General features: G+C 40.6%; 1 protein-coding gene across 1 annotated transcript in view; it reads left to right on the forward strand.

The window, feature by feature from the left end:
• Nucleotides 1-21,125, forward strand: part of LOC130921708 (cadherin-22-like) — a 514,730-nt gene that overhangs the window by 339,446 nt on the left and 154,159 nt on the right. The window contains exon 7 of the mRNA XM_057845921.1: nt 19,437-19,604. Coding sequence (XP_057701904.1) covers nt 19,437-19,604 — 168 coding nt within the window. The remainder of the gene's footprint in view (nt 1-19,436; nt 19,605-21,125) is intronic.

Here is a 21,125-nt window from a genome sequence, read left to right on the forward strand (position 1 = left end):
AGAAGGCTACATCAAGAATAAATGAATGTACTGATTGTATGGACATTTTCCAGAACAGACTGCTGCATTTGAAGAGATAATGTGTTTGTCTTGAGACCTGGTGAAATAACAAGCAGGCCATCACCTGAGGCCATTCCTGTAGGCAAAGCTGTCTGTCACTGTTAACAAATTATAATCAGGATCACTTGTCTTCCTTAAGTGCCGCTCCTCTAATCAGAAAAGTTTGTGCGGCACACCCCTGCGGGGTACTCTGTCCAATTTCTGTGATACAGTGAAACAAAAGAAAAGTAGTAATTCTGGTGTTTCTTTGTGCTTTTTTTGCCAAAATATAGAAACCCAATCGACAATCGACGGTTATAGTACTAACTAAAGGTTAGCCGATATATCGGGCCGATATATGGACCTTTTTTCAAGATAGGCCATTGGCCTGCATATATACAGTGGGGCAAATAAGTATTTAGTCAACCACTAATTGTGCAAGTTCTCCCACTTGAAAATATTAGAGAGGCCTGTAATTGTCAACATGGGTAAACCTCAACTATGAGAATCAGAATGTGGGGAAAAAAAACAGAAAATCACATTGTTTGATTTTTAAAGAATTCATTTGCAAATCATGCTGGAAAATAAGTATTTGGTGAATACCAAAAGTTCATCTCAATACTTTGTTCAGTACCCGTTGTTGGCAATAACAGAGGCCAAATGTTTTCTGTAACCCTTCACAAGCTTTTCAAACAGTGTTGCTCGTATTCTGACCCATTCCTCCATGCAGATCTCCTCTAGAGCAGTGATGTTTTGGGGCTGTCATTGGGCAACATGGACTTTCAACTCCCTTCACAGATTTTCTATGGGGTTGAGGTCTGGAGACTGGCTAGGCCACTCCAGGACCTTGAAATGCTTCTTACGAAGCCACTCCTTTGTTACCCTGGCTGTGTGTTTGGGATCATTGTCATGCTGAAAGTCCCAGCCACGTCTCATCTTCAATGCCCTTGCTGAGGGAAGGAGATTTTCACTCAAAATCTCTCGTTACATGGCCCCATTCATTTTTTCCTTTACACAGATCAGTCGTCCTGGTCTCTTTGCAGAAAAACAGCCCCAAAGCATGATGTTTCCACCCTCCATGCTTCACAGTGGGTATGGTGTTCTTCAGATGAAATTCAGTATTCCTTCTCCTCCAAACACGAGAACCTGTGTTTCTACCAAAAAGTTCTATTTTGGTTTCATCTGACAATAACACATTCTCCCAGTCCTCTTCTGGATCATTCAAATGCTCTCTAGCGAACCGCAGACGGGCCTGGACGTGTACTGGCTTCAGCAGGGGGACACATCTGGCAGTGCAGGATTTGAGTCCCTGGCGGCGCATTGTGTTACTGATAGTGGCCTTTGTTACTGTGGTCCCAGCTCTTTGTAGGTCATTCACTAGGTCCCCCCGTGTGTTCTAGGATTTTTGCTCACCGTTCTTGTTATCATTTTGACGCCACGGGGTGAGATCTTGCATGGGGCCCCAGATTGAGGGAGATTATCAGTGGTCTTGCATGTCTTCCATTTTCCAATAATTGCTCCCACAGTTGATTTTTTTACACCAAGCGTTTTACCTAGTGCAGATTCAGTCTTCCCAGCCTGGTGTATGTCTACAATTTTGTCTCTGGTGTACTTTGACAATCTTTGGTCTTGGCCATAGTGGAGTTTGGAGTGTGACTGAGTAAGATTGTGGACAGGTGTCTTTTATACCGGTAATGAGTTAAAACAGGTGCCATTAATACAGGTAACGAGTAGAGCCTCGTTAAACCTCGTTAGAAGAAGTTAGACCTCTTTGACAGCCAGAAATCTTGCTTGTTCGTAGATGACCAAGTACTTATTTTCCACTCTAATTTGGAAATAAATTATAAATAAATAATATAAATAATAAATCAAACAATGTGATTTTTTTTTCTACATTCTGTCTCTCATGGTTGAGGTATACCCATTTTGACAATTACAGGCCTCTCTAATATTTGCAAGTGGGAGAACTTGCACAGTTAGAGGTTGACTGAATACTTATTTGCCCCACTGTATATCGGGCCAAGGTATAGATGGATTAAGCCAATCAGCTGATATCTAGCCAATTTAAAAGAATAATTAATTTTTTTTAGAGAAGCTCAGTCATCCAGCAGGGGTCGGAGTAAATCGCTGCTTTAAGAGGAGCCAGAGAAGGTGGCTTGGGCATCTGATTAGGATGTCTCCGAGATGCTTCTCTGGTGAGGTGTTCCGAGCATGTCCCACTCGGTGGAGGACACGCTCGGAAGACTCTGTCATCCGGCTGGCTTGGGAATGAATTGGGATCCTCCAAGAAGAGCTGGATGAAGTAGCTAGGGAGAAGGAAATCTGGGCTTCTCTGCTGAAGCTGGTGCTCCCGTGACCGACCTCGGACAAGCGGGTGAAAATGGATGAAAGGATGGATGTTTGGGTGATGTTGATTTTGATTTTGTACCACCTTAGTGGCCAGTGTTACATAGGAAGTAGCAGAAGAAAAATTAAACCTCAAATATAGACATTTATATAATGAGTGTTTCAATTACCTTTCATAATTAACCTGTTAAAAAAATATTGACCTTCCAAAGTCAGCTTTAAGTTTAGGTTTATTTTTTTGTTTGTTTTTTAATCGTGTCGGCATCGACCTTTGAAAATCCCGGTTGACCTTTAGTACTGATTAGTGTTGTTCTCAAGACCCAAGTCTTGCAATAACCAGAATTTACTGAGACCAAGTCTAGATCAAAACCATACCAAAACTAAGGACAAGATTACTACTTTTTAGAAAACCAGACCAAGACTATGAAAATATCGTCTTAAACCAAGACCAGTCTCAAGCGTACAACACTACGACTGAACTAGAGATGTCCCCGATCTGATCACATGATCGGAAATCGGACCCGATTGCTTCAGTTTTAGAAGATAAGAATCAGGTGAAAAAGATCAGTGTTTTTTGGCTGTATTTTTTTCATAAGGGCTACACAGCAACAAAATCAACAAGGTCAAACGTTATGCTGACTGTCATAAGAAGTTAAAGTCAAGACACTATCATGCATCATGTGTGATAATACATGAATAATGGAAATATTTGTTTATTTGGATCTACTATTTTTTCCTCTTCAATAAATTGCGGAGGTATCGGATCGGTACTCAAAAATCAGGTGATTGGGACAGGAACTCCGATGCAAAAGTATGTAATCAGGACAACCCTATAATGAAAGTAAACACGAATACACAGTTCTAGTTTTATTTAAAAAAAAAAAAAAAAAAAAAAAAAAGCCAACATGATCCAATATATTGAGCCTCAGGAACATATCTGTCTTTCCTGCATGGTCTAGTTGTAAGATTGATGTCTTCTATGTTCAAGCTGATATCTTATCTGTTTATGATCCATACATTGACTTTGAATTTGACATTAACATCAGTATGATTGATTGGTTCACATTCATTTTCCAAGGTTGTCAACGCGCAAGGTTTAATAAACCTAAGTAACTGTCCTTATCGTGCGGTACGTTGCAACTCAGTGCAGTGATATTATCAATACCGGATATGGGTATTACATTTATCATCGTACTTACATTTTAAACTCATCATCGATACTCAAAAAACACTTGATACCATTTTCCATACTAATTAAAATTAAAAATACATACAGTGAGGAAAATAAAGATATGAACACTCTGTCATTTTGCAAGTTTTCCCACTTAGAAATGATTTTCATGGTAGGTGTTTGTACACTGTGAGAGGCAATCGAATGACAAAAATAAAATCCAGAAATCCCAGTCAATAATTTTTTAACAGTTTATTTGTACTGCAAATAAGTATTTGAACACCTGTCTATTAGCTAGAATTGTGAGCCTCAAAGACCTGTTAGTCACCTGTTGAGTTAATTATCGAGGATTGATTGAATATTTGCTTGTGCTCATATATACCTAATACATACATAATACATGTTGCCATATTTTTTCTTATTGATATGACCAGTAAATGATTATTGCTTGCTATACTTGGTTGTAGTATAATGTTTAAGTGTTATAAAGTGTAAAAGAGGGTCGGGGTGACAACTGCCTTGCTTCATGGCCGCAACATTGTGTAACTAGACCTTCTGGGACATCTTCAGCATCTTACGCCTAGACTTTCGTCTAGACTTTCGAGGACATCTCCCATTCGAGGACATCTTCCATGGCCACAGCGTTGCATAACAGAAGTGTCTGGGTCATTCTGACCACTTTATCTAAGTGCCTTTGCTTACACACGTGTATTTAGTTAGTTCCGCCTACATGCTCACACATAGCCAATCAGAATCACATGGGTGTCTCCAGCTTTTAGCCCTTTAGGGCGGCACTTTTCTGTGTTAGGACAAGCCCCTAATAAAAGAAAGAGCAAGGAGTTTAGCTTTAGATCAATTTTGGTGACTAAACAGTGTAATCTAGCATTTCAATGTCTAGTCCCTCCTTGTTCTCCTTGGCCAAGAAAACTGAGTGTCTTCTCTCCTTATTTTTGGGTAATTTTACAAATGTCTACCTAAGGATCTATTTTTGAACTTGACATCACCTTTAAAAAGTCTAACGAATAAGTGTAGTGGAGGTAGACTTTGTAAGTCTGACATTTTGACCTGTTTGAGGCGGTTAGCTGCATATAAACACCTGTCTACCCCATGCAACCAGGAAGACAGGCCCGGATCTAGGTTTACCCACCAGAGTGGGCACTAAGAAATCTTAAGGGGGCACCCCCAGTGCAGGCTTTTTTTTACCCTACGCATTTCTCCGGGCTTGGGACCGGCGCAAGTAGGACACTGGCTTGTGTCCTGTTGAGGCTGCATTAATTTTGGGGGGGGGGGTATTTTTATTTATTATTATTTTGTTTTTGTTTTGTTTTTTTCATTTATCTACTTATTCTCACAGTCAGCGTGATGTCACAATGACGTCATCTCGCATAGCAATGTGTCGTCATTTCGAGATGGGGGCACGCACAGGTAAACATCCGTAGACAAACGTTGTCTGAAAATCATATATTTCAGCTTTGTTTTGCGCCTTTTTTTCATAAAAACGTCTTAAACATGATTTATTATTATCACAAGTCACTGCTGACAGAGGCGAGGAGGCGATACAACTTAAAATTAGCGTGTATTGCCCTGCAAATCTGCTCATACAAAGTCGCAGCTGATAGCTGGATAAACAATCCAAAGGAATTGCCTGTAGTGGAGTTCGGAAACATCTACAATTACCTCATAAAGTCACCCAGTAAGTTGACCTTTATCAATTACGTGGAATATGTACTGTGTGGAACTAAGAAAACTGGTAGTACAGTGGGGAGAACAAGTATTTGATACACTGCCAATGGGTTTTCCCATTGGCAGTGTATTAATAAGAACAAGTATTTGATACTCTGCCAATGGGTTTTCCCTCAAATACTTGTTCTCCCCACTGTATATACGGAGTGATTATTTCTGCCGTAACAGGTAATCAAGTGTTATTTAGCCATGAACCCGTCTCAGCAAAATAACCAATTCCCCGCAGGCCAATAATATACCGATTGACCGATCAGAGCAGTTCACGGCAAAAGAAAAATAACACTTTGCGAGTTGTCGGTTACGGTACTAATAACCACTGCCTAGTCTATTGAATCATAGCAGCTAATTGGGAAAAAAAACATCGATTAAAGTTTACTCACTAGTAATAAAATGTCTGCTGCAAACGTAAATGTGCCTGGATTTAGGTTCCCACTGGCGAGAATGGTCCACGGAACCGTCTTCTTTTACTGTTCCTCGATTGATTGTTTTCAGCCATTTGCTTGTCCTATTCTCACGAGGAAGAATGAAGAACTTCAAATGCGGCTCCGAACTCTTCCTTGTGTTACAACCCGGAACACGACAACTTTTAGGCTACGTTCATACTACAAGTCTTAATGCACGAATCGGATTTTTTCGTGTTTTTCCAACTCGAGTGAGGAATTAACTTGACGGTCTGAATGTGACAAGTCGCATAGAACTGGACCATTTCAAATCCGATCTGGGTCACTTTCGTAGGTGGTTCAAATCCGATCTGGGCCACATTTTTCCAGACTGTTGCGGCGGTCTGTGCTGTCCACTCTCCCAAATCGGATTTCATGCAGCAATTACGTCATCAAATAGCGAGAGAGACATTACCGTACCAGTGCAGCTGTGCGTTAATAGCGCCTAGCTTGCAGTGAACACGGCTTTTGGGGAAGGGCTGGGCTTGACAACAGTCATAAAAAATGAAAACGGGTTGAGGATAAGCCTGAGAATGCTCAGTTTTCTCTCTGCTCCAAGTGAGCAATATTTCAACATTGCCTACACGGCCGAGAGTCGGGGCAAACTGCCCGTATGTGTGTGTGACATGCACGGACAGTGCGTGCATGCTATCGATCCATATAAACTTTGAATATAAGCCTAAACGGGCATTATTTATGTGTTATTTTTGTCCTCCTTTTGAAAAGCAAAATATGATATCCCTGGAATAACGGATGACGTGTGTCATTTGTTTTGATGCTTCTGCGCATGCGGGTCTTCTTGCTCAGCGCGTCTCGGATTTGAATTAGTGCGCATGCGTAATACTTGAACGGTCTCAATGGAAAAAGGCAGTCTGAACGGGCACGCCAAAAAAACGAATATGACAAAAAATCGGATTTGTGCATTAAGACCTGTAGTATGAACGTAGCCATAGTCATTCCGACGGAAAAAAAGACCGCAAATAAGACAAAAGTTCAACGCGTTTGTACTACAATGCACGACAGAGCAACTGCTTGTGACTCGTGTTTTGCCCCCATTTCAATATGGCGACGCTTTGTTGTGGCTGGTGACGTCATTAATGCCCAGATGTCCGACTGCGAGAATGTGTCTGGAGGAGAGAGAGGAAGCGCGTGGATAACAAACGAGGTTGGAAAAACAGCTTGTTTAGGTGATTGCTTGTTCGGCGTGGTTGCGGCCAACAGTAACCGTTAATCCTGCAGTAAAAAAGTAGGTGAGACCAACTCTCCGTGCGTTGTCTATATCCAGTGCGACACTACAATACATATTCCCGACCTTTTGATTGGGTGGGCCCGACTCACTCCGGCCCCCCCATACATCCGGCCCCGCAGGAAGACACCAATTACTAACATGGTCAAGACCAAAGAGCTATCCAAAGACACCAGAGACAGAATTGTACACCGCTACAAGGCTGGAAAGGGTTACGGGACAATTGCCACGCAACTTGGTGGTATAAAATCCACCGTTGGAGCAATTATTAGAAAATAAAAGAAGCCAAACATGACTGTCAATCTCCCTCGGACTGGGACTCCATGCAAGATCTACCTTGTATGGTCTCAATGGTCCTAAGAATGGTGAGGAATCAGCCAAGAACTACACAAAAGGAGCTGGTCGATGACCTGGGACCACCATTTCCAAGGTTACTGTTGGTAATACACTGATACCTCATGGTTTAAAATCATGCATGGATAGGAAGGTTCCCCTGCTTAAACCACCACATGTCCTGGCATGTTTTAAGTTTCCCAATGACCATTTGGATGATTCAGAGGAATCATGGGCGAAAGTCACGTGGTCATATGAGATCAAAATGTAACATTTTGGTCTTAATTCCACTCAGTGTTTGGAGGAAGAAGAGTGATGAGTACCATCCCAAGAACACCATCCCTACTGTGAAGCAAAGGGGTGGTAGCATCGTGCTTTGGGGGTGTTTTTCTGTACATGAGACTGGATGACTGCACTGTGTTAAGGAAAGGATGACCAGGGACATCTATTGTGAGATTTTGGGGAAAAACCTCCTTTCCTCTGTTAGAGCATTGACAATGGGTCGTGGCTAGGTCTTCCAACATGACAATGGCCTGAAGCAGACAGCCAGAATTACCAAGGGGTGGTTTAGTAAAAAGCATTTCAAGGTTCTGGAGGGGCCTAGCCAGGCTCCAACCCTGATAGAAAATCTTTGGAGGAAGCTCAAACTCCGTGTTTCTCAGTGACTGCCCAAAAACCTGATTGATTTCTGTGGAGCAGTGGTGAAAAATTCCTGCTGCAGTCTGTGCAAATCTGCTGAAAAGTTACAGGAAACGTTTGACCTCTGTAATTGTAATCAAAGGCTACCGTTCCAAATATTGATTTTCTGAGGTGTTCAAATACTTATTTGCAGCAGTATAATACAAATAAATTGTTTAAAAATCATACACTGTTATTTCAGGATTTTTTTTAGATTGTCTCTCACAGTGGACAAGCACCTACCATGAAAATTTCAAACTCATCCATCATTTCTAGGTGGGAGAACTTGCAAAATTGCAGGGTGTTCAAATACTTATTTTCCTCACTGTATATATTCTATTTTACTCTTTCAGTTTTCTCCGTTGGTGGTCTTTATTGAAAAAAAAATAGATAAACAAATAACTGCCGATTGCCTCAAAACGGTGTTTTTTCGCTGTCTTGCCAAAATGCTTAAGTAAAGGCAAGACCGTTCATAAAACCGGACATCAAAGTTGTAGTTCTGTTAGTGAATACTATACCTGAAGGAATCTGACCTTTTAACCAGATTGCCGGAATCACGCCAGCCGGACCGCCGGACCACACTGGTGCAGATCCAATGACCCGGGCCGGTGAAACACCAACAACCCGGCCTAAGGCCTAACTCCTCGCGTTCACCTTGATCTTAACTAGCGCTGTCAAAATTATCGTGTTAACGGGCGGTAATTATTTTTTTAATTAATCACGTTAAAATATTTGACGCAATTAACGCACATGCCCCGCTCAAACAGATTAAAATGACGGTACAGTGACATATGCACTTGTTACGTGTGTTTTTGGAGTTTTGTCGCCCTCTGCTAGCGCTTGGGTGCGACTGATTTTATGGTTTTCAGCACCATGCGAATTGGTGGTGCTGAACAATGGCGAGCTACTAGTTTATTTTTTTGTTTGAACATTTTACAAATTTTATTAAAACAAAAACATTGAGGGGTTTTAATATAAAATTTCTATAACTTGTACTAACATTTATCTTTTAAGAACTACAAGCCTTTCTATCCATGAATCGCTTTAACAAAATGTTAATAATGTTAATGCCATCTTGTTGATTTATTGTTTTAATAAACAAATGCAGTACTTATGTACAGTATGATGAATGTATATATCCCTCTTGTGTCTTATCTTTCCATTCCAACAATAATTTACAGAAAAATATGGCATATTTTATAGATGGTCTGAATTGCGATGAATTACGATTAATTAATTTTTAAGCTGTGATTAACTCGATTAAAAATTTTAATCGTTTGACAGCCCTAATCTTAACTCCTTGTACTGACTCCATTTTGAAAGCTGGAAAAAGGCTTCGAAACACAAGTTGACAATTTATTCTGAGTCGACAGCAATCATACAGCACAGATGGACCCAGGCGAGGATCCAAGGTCACCATATCACAAGTCAACTACAGGTTCCCGAGAAAAATATGACAATACTTAGTTAAACATTCAGTCTTTTTAAGGTTCCTGCGTGGAGGGCCGTGAGCAGGAAGAAGGGTGTGTTTAAGCGTTCTTTATGATTATTGTCTGTTTGTGGATTGGACAGGAGGATCCGGGAGTTACTTTTGTCAGGGCAACAAGGGTTGTGGATTTTGCCACCTCAGCGTCAAAGGGGCTCTTGGAGTCTTATCAGTCGTGTTATCAGTTGGATATCGGGTGTTCTCCAGTGTTCCTTGTGTTGGGACAGGGCGTCCTACCATTTGTTCTGGACTGTCCGGGAGAACAGATTGCGAGAGTTGGTAGTGCAGATGTGTGCTTGTAGATAACTAGAGCTGGGAATCTTTAGGCACCTAACGATTCGATTAGGATTCAGAGGCTCCGTTTCGATTATGAAACGATTATTGATGCACCCCCCTCCTTTTTTTTTTTTTTTTTTTTTTTTTTTTCTTTAAATGTTTTGTAAATTAGTTCAAAAATTGTTCAAAAACACTCTCAGGCTAAACCAAACTACTATTTCAGTATCAAGTTAACATATAACAGTAAACAAATGTACAAAAATAACAGTAAATAAAAAACTCCAGTCCCCATTCTGTATCAGCAGCTTTAAACTACATTCAATTAATTTAATGTTGTGAATCAACCGTTAAAGTTGTTAAAATTGCTACCGTTATTTCATAAAGTCTACTTTCGACATGTGAAAGTTTTAAAACTATTTTAATGGTAGAATATAATTAATTAATCAATATTTTACCGATTTAGGAGTATTTTAGATAAAAAGTTAATTAGGTTCGCTTGGAAGGTTCGCTACAACAGCCTTGCAGGGAAGTCTACTGCTTTAAGATGGCAGCCATTTACTAACGCCCGCATCTAGCTTTCTGTAGATGTGCTGCTAACGCCACCGAGTCTATATTGCATCTAGTCCTATATAAATATAATACCTACCGTTACATTATAAGGACGTACTTTGTAGCAGCTGTCGGCAGCAGCCAGGTATGTTGTTGTTTTTTTTATCTCGTGGCATGAGTTGAGCTAGAGCCGTGAGTTGAGCATTGGCATTACCCGAGGGGCCGGGTAATGACATGCATGAAGTTTAGCTACTCTCGCTCCGTTCCTCATTGCGTCCCGAAGACCGCGCGGCGCGCTGAGTGTTTTACTTCCGCTTTACTTCACATATTTCAATAATCGGAATTTGGATGTTGGTGAATCGTTCGCGAATTTTCCAAGGCCGAATCGCGAATAATCGAAGAATTGGAAATTTTGCACACCTCTATAGATAACTGTGTCAATCTTGCTCAATCAGTTGCATGACGCACACGTTGGGCTTCTGTCATAAAAAGGCGTCATGTATCTCTTATGCCCTATATTCTGCTTGTTTTCCTTAAACAATGGTTTAAGTGCTATTTATTTTATATTGGGTGTGTTAGAGTAATACAAACAGTATGGTAAATACGAGGAAAGATACTATTCCCTGATTGATTCTATTAAGTGTGTTAGAATAACTGTTAGACGGTGCCTTCGAGAAAAGGTACTATCGCCTTCATATCTTACAAAGATGTCATTGCTATTACGTTTATAACGCTATAAGAGTTGCTGTTTCATTATTAGAATAGAATAGAATAGAATAGAATAGAATAGAATAGAATAGAATAGAATAGAATAGAATAGAACGTATTTTGTAAAGATGTCCCGATCGATCGGCTCGATCGGGTCCGATCACGTCATTTTCAAAGTATCGGAATTGGCAAAAAAAATATCGGACATGCCTTTTTTTAATATTTATATATTTTTTTAATTGAATCGTTTTCTAATTGTATGTAATTTTACAGACAATATGTCTTACACTCATCCAGAGTCTTTAGTTTTGGCTTAAAATAGGGCTATCAATTATATCGCGTTAACGGCGGTAATTAATTTTTTTATATTAATCACGTTAACGCAACTACCGCATGCGCTGCACGACCCACTCACGCATTGTCGCGTTCAATCTATAATGGCGCCACTTTATCTATATATAGAAGTTTAAGGCAGCGTAAAATGAGTAGAGAGAATATTGGCAGTCTTTGGAGCCTTGTTTTAATTGGCTAAAACCTTAAAATCCCTCTCTCAACAATTAGAAATATCATGAGAAGCAATGTGGGAAAGAAAGGTAATGGTTGATCTTTTTCTTAACACCCTATGTTATTTCCCAACGCAGAGAAGATATATCAATTGGTGCCATGACGCACAGTCATGGTTGCACTTTCCATCATGCATTTGGGCAGAACAGTTAAATGGCTACAGTATCATTTACTGAAAGCTCAACAAATACACTAGATGGCAATATTTAGTCACAATTTACAAAGTCACATTTATCCTTTAAGAATTACAAGTCTTTCTATCCGTGGATCCCTCTCACAGAGAGAATGTTGATAATGTGAATGCCATCTTGAGGATTTATTGTTATAATAAACAAATACACTACTTATGTACTGTATGTTGAATGTATATATTTGTCCGAGTTTTATTCATTTTTTTGTTAATGCATTGCCAAAATGTATATGATCGGGAAAAATTATCGGGAATGATTGGAATTGAATCGGGAGCAAAAAAAAAGCAATCGGATCGGGAAATGTCGGGATCGGCAGATACTCAAACTAAAACGATCGGGATCGGATCGGGAGCAAAAAAACATGATTGGAACAACCCTAGTATTTTGTATTTTTCATGTAGCATTCAGTAAACGGACACTTTAGTATCCCCACCCTTTGCCTGGCTGTAAATGTTGAAGCTGTACAGTATGCTTTTTCTCTCGATAGTTTGTCACAATTTTTTATATTTTTCATATAACCCTCCCTCCGCTGCATATTGTAAACCCTTTTGTCTCAATCTGGAGGATGTTGCAGTGGTTTTGCAACAAAATAAATCATTTAAAACACTCGGGTAAATACGTCTGTCTGCAAAGGCTTTGCCATTAGAGTGACGAAGCTTGTCTGACTTGCAACCATAACGAAGGGGGCGGAACTTTTGTGAAAGGTCTATTGCTTACGTCACCGAAACTACGTTCCGTACCACGCTTTGCTTTGCGGCCGCACTGATTTCGCCCATCGCTAGCTTTTAGCCAACTCCTGCAAACGTCTCCAACAATAAAAATATAACATAACCGGTTGTCATTTTGTCGAAATCTAGCAGATCTGTATTTCTTATGCTACCTGGTAGCAGGTTCCCCCATTTCCCTTAGGGTTTGGGTGTTGTAGGAGCGTAACAAGATGACCGCCTGGAGTAGCTTAGCATTGGCAGCGGGTCCTTGGAGTGCAGCCCTTCCATCCTCAGGGAAAAACACTAAAGTTTTAATGATTCCCTTTTCAGCGTGCGCTGGTTTGATTTGGCCAACCTCAGAGCCTGGATGATAAATGTATCTGCCTTGGCGGGACCGTTCCCCCGATTGGATGCTTCAGACTCGCGCCTGCCTCACGACCTCAGTTCTCGACCCAGTCTGTATTTCTTCGGCGGGGCGAGCCTAATAGCTGTGAGTGAAGGAGGACAAACAGAGAGTGTGCAAGCTGCTTCATTAATATCACTCTTGCGCTGACAACAGATAAGCTCTCTGTTATTCTTCACGTCTGGCTGCAATTGAAGAGCGCAAATGGAGAATCAGATTAAAGCAAATTCATTGTTTTTGAGGCTATCCTCAGTTAGCTCAAATTAGGCAATGAGTACGTTAATTTGGCAACAGTGTAAATAACCAAAGTCACGATGATACGATACGGCAACGATATTCTATGGTCGCATGCTTGAATCACATATTAATTTTATGGTGTCAAATGTGATATACAGTGGGGCAAATAAGTATTTAGTCAACCACCAATTGTGCAAGTTCTCCTACTTGAAAAGATTAGCGAGGCCTGTAATTGTCAACATGGGTAAACCGCAACCATGAGCGACAGAATGTGAGAAAAAAAAAACAGAAAATCAAATTGTTTGATTTTTAAAGAATTTATTTCCAGATTAGAGTGGAAAATAAGTATTTGGTCACCTACAAACAATTAAGATTTCTGGCTGTCAAAGAGATCTAACTTCTTCTAATGAGGTCTAAAGAGGCTCCACTCGTTACCTGTATAAAATACCACCTGTTTTAACTAGGACTGTCAAAATTAATTCTCGCGTTAACGGGCGGTAATTAATTTTTTAAATTAATCACGTTAAAATATTTGACGCAATTATCGCACATGCCCCGCTCAGATTAAAATGACAGCAGTGTAATGTCCGCTTGTTACTTGTAACCTGTTTTTTGTTGTTTGGCGCCCTCTGCTGGCGCTTGGGTATAAATGATTTAATGGGTTTGGGGAGTGAGCATGGTGTAATGACATCAACAATGACGAGCTACTAGTTTATTTTTTGATTGAAAATTTTACAAATTTTAATAAAACGAAAACATTAAGAGGGGTTTTAATATAAAATTTCTATAACTTGTACTAACATTTATCTTTTAAGAACTACAAGTTTTTCTATCCATGGATCGCTTTAAGAGAATGTTAACAATGTTAATGGCATCTTGTTAATTTATTGTTATAATAAACAAATACAGTACTTTATGTACCGTATGTTAAATGTATATATCCGTCTTGTGTCTTTTCATTCCAACAATAATTTACAGAAAAATATGGCATATTTTATAGATGGTTTGAATTGTGAATAATTACGATTAATTAATTTTTAAGCTTTAATTAACTCGATTAAAAATTTTAATCGTTCGACAGCCCTAGTTATAACTCATTATCGGTATAAAAGACACCTGTCCACAACTTCAGTCACGCTCCGCTATGGCGAAGACCAAAGAGCTGTCGAACGACACCAGAGACAAAATTGTACACCTGCACCGGGCTGGGGAGACTGAATCTGCAATAGGTAAAACGCTTGGTGTAAAGAAATCAACTGTGGGAGCAATTAGAAAATGGAAGACGTACAAGACCACTGATAATCTCCCTCGATCTGGGGCTCCATGCAAGATCTCACCTAACATGATAACAAGAACGGTAAGCAAAAATCCCAGAACCACACGGGGGGACCTAGTGAATGACCTACAGAGAGCTGGGACCACCGTAACAAAGGCTACTATCAGTAACACAATGCGCCGCCAGGGACTCAAATCCTGCACTGCCAGATGTGTCCCCCTGCTGAAGCCAGTACATGTCCAGGCCCGTGTGCGGTTCGCTAGAGAGCATTTTGATGATCCAGAAGAGGACTGGGAGAATGTGTTATGGTCAGATGAAACCAAAATAGAACTTTTTGGTAGAAACACAGGTTCTCTTGTTTGGAGTAGAAAGAATACTGAATTGCATCCGAAGAACACCATACCCACTGTGAAGCATGGGGGCGGAAACATCATGCTTAGGGGCTGTTTATCTGCAAAGGGACCAGGACGACTGATCTGTGTAAAGGAAAGAATGAATGGGGCCATGTATCGAGAGGTTTTGAGTGAAAATCTCCATCAGCAAGGGCAGTGAAGATGAGACATGGCTGGGTCTTTCAGCATGACAATAATCCCAAACACACAGCCAGGGCAACAAAGGAGTGGCTTCGTAAGAAGCATTTCAAAGTCCTGGATTGGCCTAGCCAGTCTCCAGATCTCAACCCCATAGAAAATCTGTGGAGGGAGTTAAAAGTCCGTGTTGCCCAACGACAGCCCCAAAACATAACTGCTTTTGAGGAGATCTGCATGGAGGAATGGGCCAAAATACCAGCAACAGTGTGTGAAAAGCTTGTGAAGAGTTACAGAAAACATTTGGCCTCCGTTATTGCCAACAAAGGGTACATAACAAAGTATTGAGATGAACTTTTGGTATTGATCAAATACTTATTTTCCACCATGATTTGCAAATAAATTCTTTAAAACTCAAACAATGTGATTTTCTGTTTTTTTTTTATCACATTATGTCTCTCATGGTTGAGGTTTACCCATGTTGACAATTACAGGCCTCTCTGATATTTTCAAGTGGGAGAACTTGCACAATTAGTGGTTGACTAAATACTTATTTGCCCCACTATCAGCGTAGTCCACGGATCCCAGACGAATATTGTACTTTCTCATATCAAGTGTGAGTCGACCTTCCACTGAGCAAACCAGTTTCTCCTCCCATAAAATAGTGGACTAGCAGTTGAAAGTAATGGAATAAAGCAGGGGTGTCAAAACTCATTTTGGTTCGCGGGCCACATTTTCCTCGTTCTGAATCTTCCCCCTCAATGGGCTGAATTCTAAATCGGCTGAAATCGTTACTCTGCCGATGTCATCGACCAGCTAGAGGCGCTAGAGTGCGACAATGACAGGCGGGGCTAAACGGCAGATTACAGGACTCATTTCTTGTTATCTGCGCTTTGCCAAATTGTTGCATATAGTCGAATCGTCTCAAAGTATGAGTTTAATTCACATAATAATGCTATTTAAAACATTTTTTTTTAATCCTGTCACAGGCACTTTAAAGACTTATGACTATATGTATTGTTGTTCTTTTGTTTATTGTCTAGTATAATTTAATCAAATCAAATCTAACACTAAATATTATTTGAACATTTTATTCTTGACGCCCTTTTGGATGCTGCAACGTGCCTAGCATTTGCCCAGCTCGCCCTATGAACCGCACGGGTCTGGATACCATTGCCTTAACTCATTGCCTACAATTGACACCGATAGACGTCCAAATGCATTTAAAGTGGCAGAACTGTCTGTGTGTCTATGAGTTAAACAGTATGCAAACTTTAAAGTAAAACTCCAATCAGACTCACATTTCCCTTTGTCACGAGAGCGGAAAGGAGAAAGACAAAAAAATGATTAGAATGTCTTCAGTGTGTTTTATCAAATTAATATTATGCATACTGGAGCTTTATTTCACAGTTGGTGTGCGCGGTCACAACCGGTAAAATTGGGGGAATATTTCAACGGCGCAGCACGCATTGGGATGTGGATCACACATACTAAAATGACTGCTTCCATGAATAAATGCCTCATCTACATGAGGTCTCTGCCATTATGTTGATCAGGGCTTCAACTTCCATTCTGCCCGGATTTCCAGGCATTCCCTCTGGCATTTGATGAATAGCGTGGGGGAGAAAAGGCGTATGTCATCTCCTTAACTGCATCGTAGTGCATTTTGGCTGCTCGTAGGACACGGTCAAGGGCTAACTGCGACTTGAATCATTGAGTTGTATTCCCAAGTGCGGGGCGGCAGCAGCCTTTGGGGAACGAGACGGCACACTAAACCAGGGAAATGCATCAATAGATTCTGATGTGGATAATCCCCAGGCGAGGGGAGGAATTAGATTACTAGTGCAAAGTAAAGCAGCTGGACATGGCAAGGACTAGACAGGAGAAGGTCTCCTTTCTAGCAAGAAGAAGAATGTGCTTGCTAATCTTCTTCAACATGAAAGGGACTATGCAGCACGTGATTTTTTCAGTTAAATGATGGTAACTTTGCATTACAAGTAGGGCTGTCAAACAAATACAAGTAACTCTTCACTTTCACACACTGTTTGCTTGTGTTTTGGCCCATTCCTCTATGCAGATCTCCTCCAGAGCAGTGATGTTTTGGGGCTGTCGTTGGGCAACACGGACTTTCAACTCCCTCCGCAGATTTTCTATGGGGTTGAAACCTGGAGACTGGGTAGGCCACTCCAGGACCTTGAAATGCTTCTTACGAAGCCACTCCTTTGTTGCCCTGGCTGTGTGTTTGGGATCATTGTCATGCTGAAAGACCCAGCCACGTCTCATCTTCAATGTCCCTGCTGATGGAAGGATATTTTCACTCAAAATCTCTCGATACATGGCCCCATTCATTCTTTCCTTTACACAGATCAGTCGTCCTGGTCCCTTTGCAAAAAAAAAAAAAACAGCTCCAAAGCATGATGTTTCCACCCCCATGCTTCACAGTGGGTATGGTGCAATTTAGTATTATTTTCCCTCAAAACAAGAGAACCTGTGTTTCTACCAAAAAGTTCTATTTTGGTTTCATCTGACCATAACACATTCTCCCAGTCCTTTTCTGGATCATCCAAATGCTCTCTAGCGAACCGCAGACGAGCCTGGACGCGTACTTTCTTCAGCAGGGGGACATGTCTGGCAGTGCAGGATTTGAGTCCCTGGTGGCGCATTGTGTTACTGGTAGTAGCCTTTGTTACTGTGGTCCCAGCTCTCTGTAGGTCAGAGTCCAAAGTCCAGCCCGGGGGCCAAATGCGGCCCTTGGTCAAATTTCATCCGGCCCCCAGCCTCTGTCATAAAATCAATAATGTCTGGCCCGCACATGCACTTAATAAATTGGTCAGCAGTACTGCTACCAGCATATGAAGTGGCTTACACACTAAATGCTGCTCCTCATTTACCCACTAAAAGGCAGCAGCACTCAAAGCAACATTACCCCGTGTGACCCTTTACTCCCAATTTAAAATCTAAAATGGCGACAAAAAGTTGACTGCCGACAATTCAAGGATTGGTGGAAAGTTGACTATTTCTTTACTAAAATACACAACAACTGTGTCTGCCTCATTTGCAAAGAGACAGTCGCTGTTTTTATAGAGTTCAATGTGAGGCGATATGACCAAACAAGACACGCTGACATGTACAACAAGATTACAGGGAAGATACGTAGCGAGAAATGAAAGCAACTTGAAGCGAGTTTAATTTTACAGCAGCAGTATTTTGCAAGAGCCCGAGAGTCGAAAGAGAACGACACAAAGGCTAGTTGCGAGATTGTTGAAATTAATTAAAAAAAAAAAATAAAGCAAATGTGACACACGGAATGGCTTGCTAAAATTTGCTTATATTGTTCTACGTAAAGCACGTCAGCCAAGGTCGGCCCCCCACATTTTTACTACACCAAATCTGGCCCCCTTTGCAAAAAGTTTGGACACCCCTGCTGTAGGTCATTCACTAGGTCCCCCCGTGTGGTTCTGGGATTTTTGCTCACCGTTCTTGTTATCATTTGGACGCCACGGGGTGAGGAGGGAGTTGAAAGTCCGTGTTGCCCAACGGCAGCCCCAAAACATCACTGCTCTTCAGGAGATCTGCATGGATGAATGGGCCAAAATACCAGCAACAGTGTGTGAAAAGCTTGTGAATAGTTACAGAAAACGTTTGGCCTCCGTTATTGCCAACAAAGAGTACATAACAAAGTATTGAGATGTACTTTTGGTATAGACCAAATACTTATTTGATTTGCAAATAAATTCTTTAAAAATCAAACAATGTGATTTTCTGGGGGGGGTTTCACATTCTGTCTCTCATGGTTGAGGTTTACCCATGTTGACAATTACAGGCCTCTCTAATATTTTCAAGTGGGAGAACTTGCACAATTGGTGGTTGACTAAATACTTATTTGCCCCACTGTATGTCATACGCCCATGTGATACATTAAAATTGTTCAGACCAATAGGACACTCAGATTCTCATTTTTCATGTCAAGCAGCTGAACAAGACAGTTTAAATAAATGAAATAAATAAAAAAAAGGATGGTTGGCCGTTGAGCATCTTCAATGGTACTGAAAGTGTTAACTCTAGAGCCCTTGGTTGCAGACCACTGATCTAACCTGTTGCACTGCAAAGCTTATTTTATTGCAGTACTATGATGTTCCATAACAACAGCTTATGTTTTTTTTTTGTTTTTTTTTCATCACATTCTCAGTCAATTGCTCTTTTGGAAATCCATTACATTCATGCATTCCCACATTCTTCCGGCATAGATAATTCCTTTTCTTACAGCTGTGTCATAAAATCATTTATGCACACAACCGCAAATGTGACACAATCGTGCCCAAGCAGCACGTTCGCCGAGATGAAATGGAATATGCTGTACTCCGTAATGTACTGTTTGCCTGATGATGTTTGGGGAGGATATTATAATAGCTATACGTACTGAGTTGTGACATAAGCTTCCCATTTGACTAAATCGCTATTCCTTTCCCTTTTACTTCCTTTTTTTCCCCCCCACCGCCCGTCCGGCTATCATTAGGGATCATAATGACAGCCGTGGCAGATCTGGACCGCGAAACGCAGGATCGTTACGAGCTGGTCGTCAAGGCAACCGACATGGCAGGACAACTGGGTGGTCTCTCCGGCTCCACCACGGTGACCATAGTGATCACAGATGTTAACGACAACCCGCCACGCTTCCCGCAGAGTGAGTGTCCGACAAATCGCGTGACTGACGGAGATCAAGACAGACACAGAAGTCTGAAATGATCTTGCTGTGAACGTTTGAAAGGGAGGAAAAGCAGTGACAATGATTCTGACAGCTGTCAGCAGAAAAGACTTTCTGAAACTTGAAATTTTAACATACAATATGTCTGTATTTCGCGTTCAAATCAAGAAAGGATAACGGGTTTATTATCAAATGTGCAGAATAAACTCACAATACGATGCGCTTCGATATGGCAGGGTAACGATATGACATGTCACGATACGATATCAAAGCACTTGTTGCTTGTTGGTCATATAGCAAAAGTAACACGTTCATATTTTCTTGAACAAATAGCCAAAGAAATCTCAACACTGTTGGCCTCTTGGGCTTCAAGACCACTTGAGAGCAAATGAACCACCATTGCTTCATGAGTTTGGCCATCACTGCTCAATGAAATCTTTCAGTTCCCTCTGACAACCTCTGCTGCCACCTCCTATCGACACTGTTTTCGTCCACTATACCTCACGCCTCTCAGCATGCATGACGGCACTACTGATCCAGATACAATGGTACCTCTACATACAAAATGTATTGGTTCTGAAAGTAGTTTTGTAAACTGAAAATTCTGTAAGTAGAGACATGCTTTCCATGTAAATGCCCTAATCTGCTCCAATCCCCCTAAGATTCAGAATTTTTTTTATCTCAAACATAAAAATGCATCAAACCAAATAACAAATAAATGTTACAATTAAATTATTGCACAATAAACATAAAACGAGAGTTGTGCATTATGTAGTAAACCAAGAATTGAGTTAAGAATAAATTTTAACACTAGGGCTTCAGCTATCAGTTATTTAGGTAATTGATTAATCTATTAATAAGAAGTTATATCAAATAATTGTGCACCCGCGATCCTCACGCCTTTGTCAGTCCAAAAACAGGAAGTAACTACGAACGGTTACCATGGAAACGAACACGTAGTAGGACCCTTTCTAACAGTTTCTATTCAAAATGCTCTTTGTACATGACTAAAATATTCTTCATTCCACATACATTATGAGTCAGTAACAAAATAGTAACACACAGACGATAAGGCAACTAACTTTAATCAGATTACTGGTTTGGGAAAAATGAACGCGATAAATTGCTCGTTACTGAAAAGAAAGTAATCAGATTACAAGAACAGTGACAGCACTGCTCCAAAACGGGAGGTAACTTGTGCTGAATGCTGGATTTATTTGCGTTTTTTTTCAATGTTAAATATCAGAAAAATGAAAGTCGGATACATATGATTAGCGTTGCAACGATCAATCGATTAACTTGATTAAAAATTAATCGATTAACTTGATTAGAAAAAAGATTCAAATTAAAATTTGCTGCTTCGAGTATTCGTTTAAATAAAGTGGCGTAATGGTTTGTTTTGAAAGTGTTTGCATTTAGTTTTATTGATTTAGGTGGATACACTGCCCTCTAGTGGTAACAGTGAATATGAAAATGATATGGCTCATTTCACATGGCTGG

This window comes from Corythoichthys intestinalis, chromosome 9 (genome assembly GCF_030265065.1).
Source record: "Corythoichthys intestinalis isolate RoL2023-P3 chromosome 9, ASM3026506v1, whole genome shotgun sequence".
NCBI lineage: Eukaryota > Metazoa > Chordata > Actinopteri > Syngnathiformes > Syngnathidae > Corythoichthys > Corythoichthys intestinalis.